This window comes from Nanorana parkeri, unplaced genomic scaffold, assembly GCF_000935625.1.
Source record: "Nanorana parkeri isolate BGI_ZX_2015 unplaced genomic scaffold, ASM93562v1 scaffold32, whole genome shotgun sequence".
Classification (NCBI taxonomy): Eukaryota; Metazoa; Chordata; class Amphibia; order Anura; family Dicroglossidae; genus Nanorana; species Nanorana parkeri.
In genome coordinates this window covers 2,040,588-2,061,399 of record NW_017306300.1, presented here as the reverse complement: position 1 = coordinate 2,061,399, position 20,812 = coordinate 2,040,588, and the positions used below count along the sequence as shown (strand labels likewise).

Below are 20,812 nucleotides of genomic sequence, written 5' to 3'. Positions count from 1 at the left end.
CAATTCTACTACCATGCGTCACAGTTTTTATGAGGTTTCTCTCCAGAAATACTGTCTATGGCTTGTGCAAGCATGTCTACTGTTACCAAACAACTGCATCTTTGAATGAATAGTTTTCAGTACATTGTTCCTGATGGCCTGATCAGAGGGCCTCTAAGCCAAGATCAGCATTTCTGTAATTCAGCAGTACCTCCCCCTGGCACTCCAACATGTGTAAATTTCCCCTTGTACCCAAAGCGAGCTTCAGACCCAACTCCAGTTCCTTTCTTTAAGACACGTATAGGTCCTTTTAGGGATCAGGCCTAGCAGAAGAGTAGGGCTAGCACAGCCCCTTTTCAGGTACAGGGCCTGGGAAGGACAAAAGACCAAAGACTTCTGCCAAGGTTTACCCCAGATATTTATGTCCTTCCCCAGCATGCACCACTGGCAACAAAACTCCTATTGGTAGGCCAGAGAAGGATATAAATATCCATACACTGTCTCTATTGGCCCTCCCCACTCTATTACCAGAGACAATTCCTGGTATCAGGTAGGAGCAGTCAATCTTACCAGGTTTAGGGAAAACCAGCACACTTTACCAATTCAGAACTAGCTGGATTCAGCCAGGCAGCACATTTGATGAGAAACTCCTGCTTAGGGCAGGGTGGCTACACTTATATGTTTAATGGCAAACTGTACTGTTGCTTTAATCTTTTAGACAGAAAGGGTGTTTTCTTTACACACTTCTCATGAAGATAGAATTGGTGCAATGTTTTGTTTATTTTTGCAGATGCAGGCAGTTTGACCCAAAATGTTGCAAGAGTTACTTGAACACTCCGTATTAAAACAGTCCGCTCTTGGGTCCAGTTCTGGACCAGACAGTAGTTGTTCAAAATCTACACTACTTGTAGATTACTTTCCTTACAGGTAAAGGTTTTAAATCAAATCATTAGGCAATGTTTTTAAAACCCTTGCTAGACTCATACGCATCCACATCATTCTTTCTGGGGGCCTTAGAGAGTGCTATTCATGTTGGCATAATGACAGCACACATGTCAATAGCAGAACACAAGAGAACACCAGACCTTAGATGTTTCAGGATTAAAAAAGACAGATTCTACCTGCATACTCCCTAAGAAGGTTCAAATCAGTGGCACAAAACCGAGAACACTGGATTCTATTTTGATACATTTGAAGCGGTGGTAAATGTACTCACACGTACTTACTTTTTCCATATGACAAATTAGCATTTTTGCTAATTTAGATCATGAAAATGAATACACCTATGTCACATTTATCTGTAGAAACTATTTGAATCCAAATCTAATGTTTGCCTGTTCAAATATGTTAAAAAGTCAACAATTTATATGCGGTGTTCTTACTTTTTCACATGATTATACACTTTAATTCACACAAAAGATACCTTATGAAAAGGGCCATTATCATATAGAGTTGATCTAATCTGATGGCAGTGAAGTTATCAGGTGATGATGTTTTATTCCATTAATTTAAATTGAAAACAAAACCCAAATAATTAAAAACATACAGCAACGAGGATTTTATGTTTTCAGTCACACCAGGATTGAAAACCTGCTTAATTTTTATCAGAGACGAGTCAGCTCCTTCCAACTATAACTAGATAATTTTAAAATACAATGCCAGAGGTAGAAATAATCACAGAGAGTTTAGTCAAGCTTCCTTTTTTCCATGTACATGATGTTATGGAATGTAAGATGGCACAGTAATAGTGTCATCTGCAGTCACATGTTTCCTTTTCCATAATGGTGACGATGATCATAAGAGTTATTAGGATAATATTATAAATATATACCAATGAGCTCACGATATTACATATACTTCCAGAAGGCTGGCGACAGCATGCAATCTGTAGAAGATCCCAAAAGGAAGGCCAATGTTGACAATAGCTGCCCACATTGTGTTCCCATAGAAATTCAGTTCACGGCCATTGTCAAACTCAGGACGGGCTCCAAAGGCAGGGATAATCCAGAACTAAAAGATAAGGAAACATTTATATTAAAAACAGCTTATAGTAATGGATTAATATGATATAATATTATTTTTTTTTAAACTGCATGGGAAGTTTTAATTTCATATCTCTAACTGACATTTAAAATGACAGCTGCAGGATAGGGAAAACTGTCATTAAATGTCCCTGTTTCCTTCTGCTGGGTCTATCATGTCTTTAATACCACAAATAAACTATAGCTGTCTATAAGCAGCTCTTAATATCAGCTATATGTGAACATTCTAATTCACTTAGCACCACTCACAGGCAATTAGAAGAAACAGCAAGACTTAAGTTACACTTTTTTTCTAAACATTATGTTAAATAAAATTTTAGGTTACCATAATGCAGATCCGGGCCTTACTTGGTCCATTTTTTATAGCAGGGATTTAGTAGTTTTACATTATTGTAACTTTTAAAGCAGAACTCAAGTCCCACAAACAAAAAGTCACCAGCAGGTAGAGATTTTCAGCACAAAAGGCATGCAAAGTCTCTTGCCATAAAACCTTCTTCATGGCTCCTGGTAACTTTTTGTGTTTTGTTTACACTGCTAATGCACCATGCACTGCACAGCCGGGGTCTATTCTAGGTAAGCTGAGAATAGAACCAGGTGCCAGGACAATGTAACTTCTCTGTGTATTATCATTGGCAGTCCAATGGCTGAAGAGGAGCACCATGAGACCCAGAAGTAGAGATGGGGGTGGGGGGTGCGAGATGCAGTGGTGACTGGATCCTGAACTCATTATTTCTGGAGGACAGCAAAGTAGGCAGTAGTTGAACCATGATGCCAAAAGCTCACCCTCACCAACTAGTTGATTTCAGCTTTAAGGTAGTAGCAAATGTGTGCCCATTCCAGAATGGGAAAAGTTGGGGAAGAGAGGAATGCCTGCCAGACAGGGTGAAGGAATGTCTTTGATTTTGTGTGTGTGTAAAATCTTGGGACCTTGAGTGGAGTAACTGTCAGCTGTCAGGTTGTCTTTCAGTGAGGGGGTTTCGGGATTGATCTGTCCTTCTGTTGCTTAAGCCTTACTGTGGCTGCTGCACCTCCAATTCTCTAATCTACTGCTGTCAGTTCTATTTGTTGGCTATATGCTAGCGATACACGAGGAGAACTGACAGTAGTAGATATGAGGATCAGAGTGGCATCTGCCGGGAGTAACAAAATGTAGCTCCATACTTATTGTCCTGCTATGCCTGGGCCTCTGTGATCTCTGAATTGGTGCTGACACTGTCCTTCCTTCTGGAGGGTCGCTACTTTTGTTTCCCATGGTCCCTGTGTGTGTTGTAAAGTAGCTACCGCTTCAAGCTCACTCCCGTGATGGACTACAATGTCACAGTTAGTTTACTAATTTGTATTGAGATTGTAGTCCATCACATGAGCAAGCTTGGATGAGTGTTTACTTTACAACACACACAGGGACCATGGAGAATGAAAGTAAAACATCATGCAGCTTTGTGAGTTTGGCACAATAAAAAAAACATACTGTAATTCTAACTTAAAAAAAGATTCCTGCCTATGGAATGCTTATTGTTTTCCTTTCACAAAGAGATTTAACTTACAATAATGTTGCAAAGAAGCAGAAACAATGAAAACTCCTTTATCAGCTTCCTCTTCAAGTCCATGTGAGCTCTTCTTGAACCAGAGTGTGGCTGTGTCTCATGATGGTTTGCGTGAACTTCGTGCCCATGTTCAGCTCCTAAATGATTGCCCTGAGAAGCTGTGGCCACTGTATTGATGTAAACTTCTTGTCCACCATTATGCTCCACTGTGTGGTGCTGATCTGCATGTTCATCATGAATTGGCTCTCTGTGAAGTCCCTCAATAATAAAGATATTTTGAAACGTGAGCTGGACAAGGATGAGTAATGAATACACAAGGTTGAGGACATCCATGTATTTTTCGGCAGACTTTGCAATAATTGCTATAATTGAGAAATATGAAATAATGTATTTGCCCAGAGCTGCTATTATGAGCAGGCCAACATCTAGACTACGTGTAGGGTTCTTGTGCCTATCTGCGTCTATGTTGTCAAACCTGAAGATTATAGTGCAAGCAAGTGAGCTAAGAGACATAAGACTGAGTGCCACTATGTTGAAAATGTAAAACATTTTCAGAGCCTGCTCACTGTAGTTATCTGAACCTATATCAATTTCATACATAATAAATATAACCAGACCGGCTACAAAAATCCCTACTCCGCAAGCAAGTCCCACAAAGAGTCTTGGAAAACGTAAAGAATGGTGTGTGAAGTGGGAGTCTTGATTTATGACACGACCCACATTCTTCCACATCACATAAGATAAGGCTGAAGCAAACAGGCAGTACTCAATATTGAAGGGGTATAAATAGTAATATCCAGTCTCAAATGTTTCACAAGCAGCACTCTCACAGTAACATCCATCGGATCCTCCACCAGCTGTAACAAATTGAAACGATTGTGTTAGGTACATGTAGGTATACGGGATGAAAATCATCATTAACCTAATCTGGATATCGGACAGTATATATAAACACTGAAACAAAATTGTGCACACACAAACTGCCATCTGGAACATGATAAACCTCTAGTTACATCTAGTGGAAATTTTAAAGGAAATGTTTCCTTCTCACTTCCTGTTGTGTCGCCAGAAAAGGAAATGAGGTGACATTTCTTTAGCAGGGCCCTGAAAACTTGAATGACGTTCTAATCCTTCCCCACTGTACGCAAAACTAAGAAAAATGTTCACATATGAGAAACAGTTATAGTAGAACTGCCTCCACACACTGATGGAGACTTTTACTATCCTGGCATTTTGAAAATTCTATTGTTAATGGGTGGCGGCACTTGATCAGAGATAACAGATGGTAGCCCCAGGGGAATACCTCCAATATGTGGGTCCTGATCATTTGAAGCTGGGGCACTCAGGACAAAGTTGCTACAGTTAAAGAATGGAACCTTGGATATCCAATAGACAGAGAAAGTTTAGGTTTCATAAAGGTCCATTCTACACTGCAAGTCTGGATTTTAATTCCGGCACATCTGCAGTCTGCTAGCATTGGTTCATATAGCAAATTGACAGCAGAACACCACAACACAATTTTGGCGTGTCAACATCGCTCACACAAGTTGTATACATCAGTCAACCCAAATGAAGGTGACGTTCTTGACACCTGAAATGCTTTGAAATTTGGTTCATTCATAAACGATATAAGTAGACTTTATTACCTAGAGTTGCTCCAGCTCTCTGGGGTTGGTGTGCCCTACATGCACATATACAAATAGTTTTAGATAGCAGGCAGTGGTCCTTGTGTATGGCAACTGAATCTACCCAATAATTAGTACCTGTGCAATCACCTTTAGACTCTGTATAAACAACAGGAAAGGTGGAGCACCACTCAGGGCATGTTTATATTATGTACCAGGTAGAACCCTGATGCCAGGCCTGAAATTGTTTAATGAGCCAAAAAGCTAAGTGCAGTAGAGTACGTAGTGAATTGTTTGGTGGGAATAATACTTCTGGGTCTAAACCACGCCTAAGGCTGCATTTCTGTTTACTAGCACTGCTTCCTCATTAGAAAAATGTACCTAGTTGGGTGGAACAGACATCCAAATCCACTCAAGCATTGAATTTGCTTCTGCATCCAATGCCTTTGTATATAAGCCATTACTTATAACTCAACATATTTATACTTTCTCTTTATCTGAGTTATTTTTGCTTTTTTTCACACTCTTACCTCTCAACATCCTGTGTCCACCGGATGAATTATCATTACTTGGAGTCTGATGAAGAGATTCATCAGTCACAGCTGTCATCCATACTGATAGGTTAGTGCTTAGAGTCAGCATAAGACCACACCTAAAATACAGGCATTCATCAGAAAACACTGTCCAAAAAAGAGGTGTTTAAAAAAAAACAATTAACGTCCAACACCAGCTTTGACAGTTATTCTTAGTTTTGCATAGACTTTTGAAGATTTGATACTTCTCTAAGATGTTATTGCTGTATGTGACCATGTTGGGGACATTTCACCTCACTTCCTGTCCCTGTAAAACTAGGTCAAGAAATAAGGGAAGTGGACATCACTGGGATAATAATGCACAGAAAGCAGAATTAACTTGACAGAGGTTCCAGATCAGGAGTGGGCAAATTCCAGCCCTCCAGCTGTGGTGTAACTACAAATGCCACGCAAGACTCTAAGCAGAGCAAGTCTCTGACAGCCACAGGCATGACTTCCAGAGGCAGATGCATGATGGAATCTGTAGTTTCACCATAGCTGGAGGGCCAGATTTTGCCCACCCCTGTTCTATATCTTCCCAATTTTACAAAACAAATGTTTTGTTGTAGCCTGTGAAGCCATTAGAAAGATTTCCCACTGCTTTCTGTCCCAAGAAGGAAGACTCTATTAAAGGAGTTCTCTTTGCTTCAATGTGATAATTAAATATTTGCTTTTGACAGACAGCTATTTGTGCTGGCGATAAACCACGCACTTCCTAATAGATATTGATTGCGCCATCCGTCATAGCAGTATCCTCTATTACTTTGATCATATTGCTATAATGCACCTGAGAATTTTCCATAGGGAGACAGACCACAATTTAAAATGCCTGGTATGGGTTCTAAATTTCCACACTTTCAAAAAAAACCCCCACAGGTCTGCTTTAATTACAGGCGCCCCATCTGCTTAAAAAAAAAAGCTCTTAGGCTACATTCACATGGACGATCTGGGGCAGCTACTCTGCTGCGTTCATTGGAGGCTAAACACTGCCACTGGATGCAGCTGCACTGTGTGCCATGGCTGCATTCCCCTGGTCGATTACCTGCGTCCAATGTGTGCAAAAAACTCTGCAGAAACACTCGTCTGGATGCACATTGCGTGAGTCCAGAGTTGGTCAGAAAATAATAACAAACCATACTTACCATGGATCCTAGCTTCCATGGATCCTAGGTGCTGGTGACATTACGAGGCCTCAACGCGGCCTCCTGTAAAAGCTTGCCTAAAAAGAGCTCCTGCAATGTGCTGTAGCGTCTTCTTGTGAGATTTGGGATCCTCAATATTCTCAGGATCTTGCCACAAGGCAACATTTCCCACATTTTTGTTTTTAAGCTATTATGTGGCGATTGGCATTGGCATAATAAGCAGGCCTTGCATTTAAGTGCAAGGTCAGCTTTAATAAAAAAGTGTTCTTATTGACTTTGTGTCCCATTAGAGAGATTTCCCTTCACTTCCTATTTCCTATCCTGGTATTATCATGGGACAGGAAGTGAGGGAAAATCTTAAAAAAATTCACAGAGGCTCTAATCGTGCTCTTCTCTATTCAATGCTCAAATCATATAAAAATGTTGGCTGCAAATACATTTTATGTACTACTGGAAGAAAAAAACATGATGTCCATAAGAAGCAGGCAATTGTTCACCTCCATTTATTTTCCTGTGCGTGAGAATATAACAGTAATGTAATTATTGTTTACTGTAGACAACAGCTCCAACCAAAAAATATAGTGCTAACTTGGTGTTGTCTTTTGGACAGTCCAAGACTTTATCTTTTTTGCTTGTGCATTGAGATTAATCTGACCCAAGGATGTGGACACATAGACATTTAATACTGTTATTAGTCCTCAGAGGATCAGGTCAACGCCGTTCAAATACTCTCAAAGCAGAAAAGATCCATTCGCACACTGTATGACACCAAAGCAGTTTACTAGAGATTCCGCACGGTCCGACCCCCACTGACACGTTTCACCCAATCAGGCTAAATCTTGATTTTATTCTGATCTTTTGGGATCTTTTCTGCCTTGAGCTTGTAAATTCAGAGCAAGGGCGTGCTCCTACCAATGAGCACCTGGTTCCTTTCCCCTGCTAAGTTGTGGAGGAGCAGTGTGTCTTTGTACATTTGGATATCTTCAAATAATATTAGACACTATTACATAAAGATCAAATGCCATACAAGTCATGCAGAATGACGATAGATTCAAACTACAAAAGAAATGTTTGCATAGAGTTGATAAACACAATGCTAGACATGATCATCTTTGAACATATTTGATAGGGATGTTCTATACCCATTATTTTTTCTGTATATTTATTTACTTTAATAAACAATTAAAGTAAATAAATAATGGAAATAAAAATAGCACCAGATACTCTTGTTTTCATTCTGGTCTTACCTGGTGAGATTCGTGTGGATCTGAACACAGTCTTTACTGGCTACCCAAAGAAAGTATGTCTGTGGAAGGAGATAATATATACACAGATTACAAACAGCAGATCCCCATGGTGAAAGACTAAAAGATCTGTGGAGATATGTTTTCCTTTTAGCCAGAGCAAAAGTAAACACTGGACCCGCGATTGGAAGATAACTGAATAAAGTGTAATAAGCCAAAACTATTATATTTTGGATAGAGTAGAGGCGAATTAGGACCCCGTTTTTGTTTTTTTTGCTGTCTAAGTACCTGCTGGGAAGATTTACTCTCTCTGTTTGTCATGGTGACCATAGTCACTGGAACAGAAAAATTGGAATTCCAACATTTTAGAGCTGTCCCCTGAACCAAGGTAATGAGAAATCTTCCAATGGGGACACTGGTTCTGTTGACAATTGCCTATTAAAGGATTTCCCCTCATTTTGTAAAGATGTACAGGGCTATTCACAAACGGGTGAAGAGTTTGGAGAAGGCAGGAGAAGTGAACGATCTTGGGCCAAAATAGCCAATTCTGAAAAATTCTCCAATTCAGCTCACTTTCCAGTTCAGCTATGTTGTCCTAGATTGTTCACTTCTCCTGCATTCTCCAAACTCTTCACCCTTTAGTGAATAACCCTGTCAATTTGCCTTCCTGTTAAGTCTCCAGAACAGGAAGTGATACCTCCACAAAGGGACACAGGCAGCAAAAAATAAACTGACAAGGGTTTAACCCTTCCCTACTTCATTCAAGATTTTTAAAAAGTTTTGGGTACACATTCACTTAAAAATAGGCTTCTACTCAAAATATTTTTTTTCTTTAGTTTAGGATCGAACGAGGAAGAATTAGAACTAGATTTCAGCTGAGTAATTTTTTGCCTCCACTGAAATTTTGTTGAAGCTAGTATCAACTTCAGCTAATCAGATGCTTAGGTGAAATTCATTTCGTAAACAAAGCCGGCCCTTACCCTATGATTAGGTTCACAGGGGCGTGTTAGAACACTGTGAATCTAATATAGCATTTTTTATATTTATTTAAGAGGCATTTGTGAAACACTGTCAATGTTTTCAGAATGTCGTATTTATTAATTAAAGCAAGGTCATTAAAGCAAAAGTCTCCAAAATGCCATCTAAAACTGGGTAAACACGGTTATATTTCCTTCATTCAACCTGCGGGCTGAACGTAGAAAATATAACAGATTCCTCCATCAATGCATACGAATATGGATGGAGGAATCCCCACTTACCTGAAAGGAGCTTGCAGCTGTTTGGCTGCAAGCTCTGTTCAGCTGAGGATTTTCCAACCTGCTCCTTCGATCAGCTAAATGAGGGATGCCGGGCAGAAGAGTGCTGACAGGGGCACCCACATCAAGAACCGACCAAAATTAGCACAGTGTATAGCCTACTTAGGGCATGTTTAGGGAACACTATCACTGACTTGTATGGAGGTGTTTGTTCAACTTTGTGAGGTGCCAACCCTGGCAAACAGTTACGTGATAAAAAGCAATGCGAAGCAAAGTGTTGCAAACACATTTTGAATTTTATGTGTACTAGACAGTTCTCTTTTATGTTACAGGACAGGTGTTGGCTTTGCAAAGTTTTAAAAAAAGCATTTAAAATCAGCAAAACCCATGTGAATGAGGTCTAATGCTAACCCTTACCATTTATTTATATACAAGGTCATGTGATCACCATGTAATTGCTGCATGTCAATCACATGACTTTGTTTATAAGCTGAAGGTTTATTTTAACTAAAGACTTGACAACACAACTGAGGTTTAACAACCTACACAGGATCACAAGACCAAGAACAATCTAATACCAGCATACACTATTGTAACATTAAGGCTAGGTTCAGATCTGAGCGATCCTGGACGCCCATCCCGGGACTGCGCGGTCGTGTTCAGTTACACACAGCGATTGCCGGCGCGGCTCCATTGATTCAATGGGGTTACATCCGCACAGCAATCGCTAAAAAAAGGTACAATACCTTTTTTTGCGACACGCGAAACTTGGCTTTTTTTTTTTAGCTGCGATCATGTTTAATTGCATGGACAGAATCGCGGTGGGAAACCGCGCAATCGGCCCAGCATGACTGGGGTGCCTTTAGAAAATAATGGCACCACCAACGCATTCAGCTGTGGTGGGAGACTCCGTTACCACCCGGCAATCCGCGTGGTTTTGTGCACAATTGACATGCGTTCAGGAATCGCCCAGATGTGAACCTAGCCTAACAGACTACATGGCCCAGAGGTTTCTGATTCTTAAAGCTTTAGGCCAGGGCCCCCCACCAAAGTTTAAATCACATGACTCCCTCTATAGCTAATCACCTAATTATATTTTGTCTTCTGACTGCAGTGGGCAAGGTGAAATACTTACCTTCTTTCCCATTCCCAGGATCTAGAAGCAACTGGACTCTGGAAGCTCTGCCTAAAAAAAAGGCATGCAGAGGGCAAAGGATCAGCCACTAGTATTACCTCTAGTCTCCCTACAGTTGATTTTTCCCCATTATTGACTTTCAATGCCTTGTTCTGCACTGCGGCCCTGTGTCTAGGCAGTCATCTTTGTAGAGGCAGGGTTTTGCTTCCTCATGTTGGAGCATCCAGCAAAGAGAACAGTAAGCAGCACTGTAGTGACATCATCAAATCTCCTAAGACTAGTCAGAGGCTGCAGTGCTTGAGATTTCGCAATGTAGATATACAGCTATGATGTTGTTGTCACAGGAGTGCCCAGGCACCATCACATACCAGAAAGTGCACTGCTATTTTTCACAGGAGACAAACAGTACAATTTTCTGGAAACTGCTTAGGCACAATTAACATTTCAAAATTTCCCCTATAACATAGTAAATCATTACTTGAGTTTGTTTCCCTCTTTAACTGTGCAACCCTGATCGTGCTGCACAACCTTTGCAAGCACAATATCCTTGCTGGATTCTTTTCATGCCATGGCCTTATTTATTTCTTTTAGATAATCCATTCTCCACCAAGTGACTGGGGTCATCATGAACATGGACCAGCCATAATAATTTTATGTCTATAAGAAAATGTAAACTGCATTGCACCCTCTGTAAAACTTTAGCATAGTGGCAACTCTCCCCTATGACCTCGCCCTCTCAACAAAAAAAGATATTTACCGAAATTGAGCCCACATGTAAAGTAACGTTACATAACATAACATCATGATAGTAGGAAATGTTGCAGAATTAAGTTGCTACATCTGACCTGTATGACAACAAACACTCCCTGGAAGATTGGGTAAATAATTTTGATTGGAGATTCACAGTGCATCAAACTGGCTGATTTACCAATCTTCAGCACATCGAGAACCAAAGTGCAGACTCCAAAGACAACCAGACCCACTAATGAAAAAAAAAGATATTGTTGAACATTTTAGATTTTTTTTAGCTGGATATAATTCATATCATTTGTGTTTATTCTGCATATGGTATTGTGTTTAAAAATAACGTATATATACACTGTATTGCCAAAAGTATTGGGACACCCCTCCACTAGCTCAGTACATTCAAGCATGGTGCCGTGATAGGTTGCCACCTGTGCAATAAGTCCTAAATCTGTGAAATGACCATCAGACCAGCAGCTGAAAGCCTTAACTCATTTTATAATTTTTACCAGGCTAATTGTGACTGCTATGCTAAAAAAAACAACAACAAAAAAGTTTGTTGTTTACAGAGCCAAAAAGCAAAAGCTCAGATTATACACACAGCTGAATGAGTTAAAGGAGTGGTGTATTATTGGAGGAATTAAATATTTCCATTGAGGGCAGGTCTGTTTCTTTCTCTGCACGGTTTCATCTGCTTATAATATGGACAGATATCTGCTGCTATGGACATTATTTGAAAGGTGACAATGTCTGTTAAAGGCCCCCCAACCCCCCTGATATGCACATCTCCAAGTATGGAGTAGTATGTCACCTCTTCCTATGTGACTGCCCTTGGGTCCAGTGACCTATTACTAAACCTGAGGACTGTTATATGACAAAGGGTGTTAAGTCACTGTTCTCTTTAGGTGCTGACAATGGATATTTTGGAGCTGGCTGCGGAGGGATGGAGAGATCGCTGGATAGGTGACAGTAGTTGAGATGTCTGCAAACATTGTCCGTAGTGCTTGTCTCTTCTTTATTCAGGCCAGGCATAGAGGTCTCTGGAAAAGATGTCACTAACATGGAGACACTAACACTAGGCTTTCTGAAATTTCATTTGGGTTTTATAATGTTGGGTATTGGGCATTGAGGCAGATCTCATAAAAATGACAACTGATAACACTAAAATGATTGCACAGTACCTAGTTAAAGAACCCTCATCTAAGGGAAGGTGAACACCACAGTGCGCATGAAATTATGACTTTTATATCTGCTTGAATTCAGCTTTACGCTCTGTAAAAAAACAGGTTTCAATTAGGCAGCTTCAGATTGCCCGGGAACCTTATTAAAAGTAGCATCGAACTCAACCTGGTGGCTGGATATAAAAATGCAAAGTATTCATCTGTAATATCTAATATCTTTCGGCTGAAAAAATGTTATATATCTCAATAAGAAATATCCACATGAGTTATCAGTATTGCATCTCGATGAGGTGATACAGTCCACTGCTCTAAAAAATCTGACCAGAAACAAAATTACTGTATCACCACCACCCATAAATTCATTAGTTCATAAACCTCCATAGCAGCACAAGTGAATAGTAGCAACCATACAAACACTGCACACTGATAAAGCCTTTATGACGTCTTAAATATATTTTGCATACTTGATAAGCAGAGGAATAGCTGTTGCACAATTCCTAGGTCAATACTGTAATAGGAGATTAGATATCAGCTGAACTCCTTAGATCTGCACAAAGATCTTGGCCAGTGTCAAGAAGAGATGTCAGATTTCGGTTCATTTTTTCGCTTATCAGCCAGAGAAAAGTTATTTCAGACATTCTAACAATACAGTGGCAAGGAAGGGCAAATGTTTACTAGTGTGCCTGTTGGGCTCTCCCTTTATTGAGGCATCTCTTTGGGTCACAATGTTTGCAGTGTGCCTGTTGCCCACTTTCTGGCCAGAGTGTCCCAGATTGCTCAGAACCGGGAGGGGAGATGTGTAAGGGCTATACACATCTGTCCATCCAGCTATTAGTAACCTGGGAAGCTCTTGCCGGGAACCTGCCTGGCTAATTACATCACTGGCTGCCAGGACCTCGTCGAGACCCTAGCCATAGCATCCCAGGTTGCCAGGAGCAGGGTGGGGAGATGCAGAGCTATCACACATCTCCCCACTCGGCTCTTAGCAGCGTCACTCTCCACAAGCACCCCTACCGGATGCATGCATCCCCAGTACACCCCCCTGGCAACACCCCCTCAGTTGCATGTACCGCCCGGCCTCAGGCGGCTAAAAGGCTAGGGGCACCCTTGTGTTCCCGCACAGCTAGGAGTCATTAGATCCTGAGTCTTTTCATGGGACACTCCAGACGAACTGCAGGTCAATTAGCAATTATTGGGGGTGAGAAGTAAGTCATAACTCCTATCCCTTATAGCGCACCTTCTAACCTTCAGTAATAGCTTGGTGGATCAAATACAAGCTGTTTGACTCCACACATGCTAGCTCTACGATAAAATATGGAGCAAAAATATTCACTCCTGGACGCCTGCTAATCAGCTGTCAACCGTCTTTTGAAAAGCAATCTATCACGGATTGCTTTTCAGACTGCGGTAAAGCCTAATCTGTAGGTTGACTGCTGAACTCTATGTTATTGTCTTTGTGTTGTTTCCCATATCTGTTCTCCCTCCACCCTAAATGAATATCTTTATTTTGTCATCTGTCTCTCTATACAACCTATACAACAGAAACAAGCAAGATAACACATTGATTTTTTCACACCGTACGAGGTAATGTTTTGACTCCTTATAGGAATCGCCTTATCTGTAAATATTTTTTCTTCACATTTTATCTATAATGAATTGAGAGAAAATATCTCTAATAGTGACACAATGGCAGCCGGCAAAAAGCTTTTATTAAAGATAAAATCTCGATCTTTTTATGTTCCTTTGGGGAGATTCCCTTTACTTCCTGACCACTGTGATTAGATTGGAGGAGAATTTCCCAAAGAAAACAGAGACAGCAATAACAGAATATATATATATATGCTGTATATGGTTCTATCTGGTTCTATCAAACAATGCAATTCAAAAATCCAGCAATTTTGTAAAGTATCTTGGTCACTCCAGAAGCTGTAAACTGGCTTTACATGCTATAAATAAGTTGTCCACATAATTCTCAATCCTATGGAGAGATCGTACTTTGCCTGTCCCACTAAAAAAACTCTTTATAGGAACTAATGGAGAATACGGCGTGCATGCACACTAGTACAAAGAAAAGCAGGCCAGTAGAAGACCAGTGTCCTTTGGTGGCAATTTTACCAAAATGGCAAAGTGTCAGATGTACTTTTTCTCAAAGTGAAAAAATTTAACAACTCACCAAGTGCCACATTTTCATGCCAGTAGAAAGAATACAGACTGGCACTTGTCGTTTAACACTTGCTAGCTTTGCTGCCAAGTTAACAAAAAACAGCCTGGCAGTTTACTCTGTTGGCAATTTATCAAATGCTCTTGCTGCAAAGTGATTAGTATGAGAGTACTTGATGCACAATGCCAGAATGAACAAAGTCAGCAGTTTGAAAAAGGGTAAGCTTTGCTGCCATGATGAAGCAAACAAAAAAATGCTGCCAAGTTTGCTTTGTTAGCAACTTTCCAATGTGGTGAATCAGATGTACAATCCTACTGGCATCATATTTTGGAATGCCAAAGGTTAACGATTTAACATATGTCAGCTTTGCTACCAAGCTAAAAACAATTCCGCATCTTTGTTAGGCTGGGCACACACCTTACAACCATTGCAAGACTTTTGTCTTGCGATGGTTGTAAGGTAATTAAAAAAACGTATGATCTGCCTATCTTGGACAGGCAGATCGTACTTGCGATGATCGCAAGCTGTGCCCCCCTGAGGGGCGGGCTTCCGATGACCGCAATGACGAACGGGCAGTGTGCACTTGCACACAACGGCCCGTCTGGCTTTTATGTTATGAACATGCTACACACCCGCCGAACATCGTACGATGCTCGGCGGGTTTTCGAACATGTTCCTAAGATAAAAGTCGTGCGACCTTACAGTAGTAGAGGTCGCGTGGCTTTTGCACACACCTTACGATAATCGTACGATCGTGGGATTTCCCGCGATTATCGTACGATTATCGCAAGGTGTGTGGGCACCTTTAGCAATTTTTCAAATGCGCTGTCATTATGACTAGTGTGAGAATTTTCTTAGAGTGAAAATGAAAACAACTCAGAAAGTGTCAGCTTTCCGGCCAAGTAAAAAATGCAACCTGGAAAACTTTTAAGTAATGCCAGATGCGCTTACACTCTTGTGACTAATTTTCCACTGCCTTTAATGCCTAAAGATTTTATTATATAAATTACGTTGAGGGCACAGTACTACAGCAGCAGTCTTCCACTGTCCTAATTCAGAAAAGCGCTACCATCTTTCCTCTTCCCATTACATTTCCTGCATGCTGAACTGACTTTACTACTGCTAATTGAAACTGCAGATGTCGGAAAAGGTGTTTCTTGGGTCAAAGAGTGTGTGGGTTCCCACTCCCAAAAAAACAAGCATCCATCTCTTGCAATCTACCACGAATAATCACATCTGGCAGGATACATACCTCTACTATATGTATTGATACAATTACATATGGTTCTGTTAATATACCTTACCTGTCAGGTCTTCTAAGGCTTGGATGGCATGTATTACAAAACTACACCTCATGTTCTCTTTATGGTTGATAACAAACTCTGAAATATGGCATATTTCTTACCTTTTAGCCAGATGGGACCAGCATGTGAATCCTTCAGGTTTCTATAGTTCTTCTTTTTTGATGTCCAGGTAAGGTACACAATCATCCAGCAAGCAGTAAGGCCCATAAGAACACACAGCAAAGAGAGCACCTCACGCTCAACTACTGCTACATCACTGAAGGCAGCGCTACTAACTAGAACACTAGCTAGGAGCAACACATTTAGCCCTAAAAGTCCAGAGAACAGTCGCCCTCCTTTCTTCATCAAAACAAGGGGTTCAGCGTGAGTCGAGATATTATCATCGATACTGGTTTTCTCAAACTTAGCATCTGACTCTGAGGATGTGGGCATGACTGTGGAAATATCATCAACCCCAATGTCACCCATATTCAATACCTGGAAGAAAATTTAAAAAATAAATTATTGCTGAGTTCACAGGCCTACTGGCTTCACAGTGATATTCTTTAACATCTATGCATCTTATATGTTTATAAAATGTTTCACAGTATGGTAAAGGTACAGAAGGTGAATCTCGACGTTGATATCTTTTTAAAGCCAAGCTCCAGTCTAAATTTTTATTGGGTAAGAGTTGGTAAGAAAAACCATGTATCAACTTTATATTGCCATCTGTGTTCTCATTGAGGAGATTTACTCATACTTCCTGTCCAGTGACACCAGGAGTAGAAATAAGGGTGTACGGGTGTTACTAGGACAGGAAGACAGAGAGCATTGAAAATATGACAGATGTTCTAACTGGGAGATACTACTAAATAGATAAAGCCCCTGACTCACAGAGTGTACACCACACAGTCTCAATAAAGTACATTGTGCTGTAGTATAAAAAAGCAATAGCAGCACCATAGCAATAACTGTAGAGTCAAAAAGTGTGCATATTATTTTATAATCAGATGACACAAATGATTACAACATGTTTCAGGGGTTAATACCATCTCTCTTCATCAGGGCTTAGAATACTGTCTGCAAATGAATGTCAGGACTTTATGGACGTCAAAAGTTCAGTAGATAAGTGTCCTGTTTTCTTCGATCCTCTCTTCTGTGCTACTGCAGCCAGTAACGCTTAGTGGACTAGTAAGCTATAGCAAATAAATCCCTATACCTTTGTACAAAATTTAAAAAAGTTTTGGATAGAACTGAGCGTTTATTATAATCAGCTTCCATGGCAATATGTGAGGCTTCTAAAAGATTAGTGTTGGCAAATTACTTCAAATGAGGACTTATACAGTGTTCTGTACGTGCATGATGGCAAAAATATATAAACACATGTAGGGTTAGCGCCAGCATACAGAAACTCTAACCCTCAGACTGCAGAAAGTAGATGTGTAGCTGGATAGAGACTTTTCAGGATATACAATGTTGACTTTGTAAAAGGTAGCTGTATTTACTTAAGCTAAAGCTATCTTCAGGTCAATGACTGAATAGTCTAACTAGGACTATTGCATGCTTTTTATAAGCAGGTTTCCATGAAAGGTTGAAGAAATGATCCCACATAGATGAATTGCCAAGTCACGCGCAGCAAATAAAGTCTATGGCTCCTGCATAATGTAAAAGTACTGTTATGTAATGGATTGTATATGATTAGAATTGCCCAGGTCCATGGCACAGTTGATACTAGAGGTGAAAGTTCTTGGTGCCATTGTTAGAATAACACTCCAATAATGGAATCTTATCTCATATCATGTATCTTAGATAAGACTGATTGTTAGGTTTTAGTGAACCATCTGCAGCTTATGACCGATCTATAATTTACTGCATAACCTTAACCAGGGCGGCTGTAACTTCTTCCAGGGCGGTGGTATAAATTAAATTTAGTTTAACAAACAAGTTATTGACCGTACCACTTGTGAACCATAATTTAACCCAGGTTGTCAAAGCATTGCGGACTTGTTTGTTTCAGTCCAGATGAGTATATAGAACTTAGACCTTTTCTGTTTTATATTCATCAAACAGTTCTCAAAGTGTTTATTAAAGAAGAGTGCCCATCCAATTTTGATTGCTTTTTATATCCCTACTAAGTTTTCTTGCCTTATATATTTGTTGAATGCTTGCATTGCCCGATAGGTAGACTCACCCACTCTGTTTGTCCTGGTGACAATTGTCATTGGTTGAGAAGTGATGGAAAAAACACAATTTTTGAGTTGTGACTGGAACATGAATAGAGGGAAAATCCTCCAAAGGGAACACCTATGATAAACGTCAAAGAAAAGATTTCCTTTGCTTTGGATAGATCTCCTTTCTTTTCCGGCTCTCTCTCTCTTGAGAGGAGTTGAAGGAATATGTCCCCAATGGAAAGGAAAAAACAGGGTTTTTACATTTTAATCATTCCCTACTCTTAAAACTAAGACTAAACTAACTAGAAATATAAAAATGTTTTGATTTAATATACACTTCAATTTAAAAACATGCTATTGCCTAGTTTTAAACATGAGCATGCAGTATTTTTACCAATAACAGTTATTTTAAGTGTCCCCTGAATATAAATATATCATCTCATATCATGTCACAGCTTTTACAACAATGGCACTTTAATAAAACATAATCAACATTTAAATGATATTTGGGCAATATTGAAAAAAAACAAAAAACAGAGTGGGATAGCTCATATAGGAATGAGCTATCCCATGAGGGCACCATAAATGGCTTCTTTGTTCTCTATTGCTGAATAACATGTGCTACCAGACATGCATATGCCTCAATTAGCAGCATTCCAGCTGCTGGAGACCAGATATGCAAGTGTATGGCTGGGTTGACCCTTGCTAGGAGCAAATTTGCAGTGATCAGTTTTTCATAACCAGCACCTTACCTGTTACACTTCAGATGGACTTCCACTAATTGTGTAGATGGATTTAAAGTTTCTTGAACCTTCCTCTATTCAGTTCTCAAGATCAGTTTGAGCTATAATTTTGGGTTATGATTTGCAGTTGTTGGTCTGAAGGTAAATGTAATATCTGAAAGTCTAGAATACTCCTGGACCAGGATTTTCTTTGCACAAAGGTCTCCGTTAAATATTTCTGATTCTGCTTCACCTGTGCGCTATTTTTCATGGAGAGTTTCTTCTGAAATGGGATCCAAATCTTGAGGTTTCCCGGTGATAATCCATTAATTCCAAACTTGCTTCTCTGACCAGTGCTTCTCTAATTTGTTGTTGATGAGGATCTTGAATTTAGAGAGAGAACTCTACTCTATATTGATTATCTGCCCAAGACTTATAACGTAAATTTGTGTATCAGAATATCTATTTATACAGAGTCACTCTGCAATACTGGTTATCTCTGGGTCCATTTAAAGAGATGAGGTTCCTCTTTTTGAAGATTTATGCTGTATTTTGTGAATGATTTATACATTGTGATAATATGATATTATAAACTTTTCACTCTGGACTCATGTGAATTAGATGATTTAGAATTGCTTAAATAACAAGGAGTGCATAAAACACATAAAATACCTTAAGATAAATGGATAAAAACATCTGCTCTCACGGTAGGCAGTTAATTATTTACTTAACTTTATATGACACTACTATATGCCTTTTCAATACGTTGTTGCTATATCTATAAAAACCGAAAAAACTGTGCAATGTCAGAGACACATGCAAATAAGTTTATCACAACACTTAAGATATGCTTTCAAGGATAAAGCTTGATGCATGTACAGTCATTTATTTGATAATCACTTTATCTATAATATATAAGCACTCCTATAGATTGTCTGGTAATTGAATAGCTGGTGATCACACGAATTGGAATTTTCTGCTGATAAAGTAGAGATAAGATTGCCTCCTACTCCCTATACAGCAGTGGTTCTCAACCTGTGTAACCTCAGGACCTACATTTGTCCTTGATCATTAAGTCGCGACCTAAGTCGCACTGCATTGGAATGCACGGTATTAGGGTACCACGCATCTGGTGTACGAAATGTGGGTGGAAGGTGCGTTTGGGGTACCATTCAAATGACAACACACCTTCCACACCAGAATCAGTGCGATTGTGTGGTACAGTGCGTTAATTCCACGGTACTATGTGGTTAATGCACTGTACTAGTGTGAATGGGCCCTCAAAAACACTGACATACATACATAATTACAATCTCACACATTCAGACATTCGCACATTCACACTCCAAAACTCCAATTTTTTTTAGATGTAATTAAATTTTTTTGGGGTCCACCCAGTCTCCCTACCTTATGAGAATTGGAGTGGATCCTCAGCCTTGGGTCCAGTGTGAAATGCTGTGATTTGACGGCGCTCCATCCATATATGCATTGCTTGTACAGCTCCCTTGTGTGCCCTGTAGAGGTGGGGGGAGCCAGAATGTGATGTCACCTTGGCACCTATATAGGACACGTGAGGGAGTTGTAAGCATTGCACGTATGGATGGAGCTCCCTCATGGCCATAGCCCCATCCCATCCCACCTTAAGCTGACACTTGGCGCTGGGCAGCGTATTTTGAATGGCTGCTTGGTGCGAGAACTGACAGTGCTGTGCTTGGGGGAGGCAGAGGAGCCTCTCACCTAGAAAAGTGGAAACCCACTGAACATGGGGTCGCGACCCACCAGTTGAGAACCAAGGCTATAGAGGGTCCATTCACACCATTTGCGTTTTGCTATGAAAATGCACTGGCATTTTTAACACATTCTGGTTTGATTTCATGCAATGTAAGATGCATTTTATATGCACTTAATTAGCTTTTTCCTTTTATTGTTCTTTAGTGCACTTTGAGTATGTCACAATTGACTATAAGGAAATGCAAATTTTTTTAAGAGCTGCACAAAAGATGCAGCAATC

At 40.0% G+C, this 20,812-nt stretch overlaps 1 protein-coding gene across 1 annotated transcript; it reads right to left on the bottom strand.

The window, feature by feature from the left end:
• Positions 1 to 1,818: 1,818 nt before the first annotated feature.
• On the bottom strand, positions 1,819 to 16,397 carry LOC108796915 (otopetrin-2-like). The gene is made up of 6 exons (XM_018568474.1): positions 16,031 to 16,397; positions 11,385 to 11,521; positions 8,152 to 8,210; positions 5,721 to 5,842; positions 3,566 to 4,422; positions 1,819 to 1,989 (listed from the first exon to the last, which is right to left on the bottom strand). Exons 1-6 carry the CDS (start codon positions 16,395 to 16,397, stop codon positions 1,819 to 1,821), a joined length of 1,713 nt encoding a protein of 570 aa, XP_018423976.1.
• Positions 16,398 to 20,812: the final 4,415 nt, after the last annotated feature.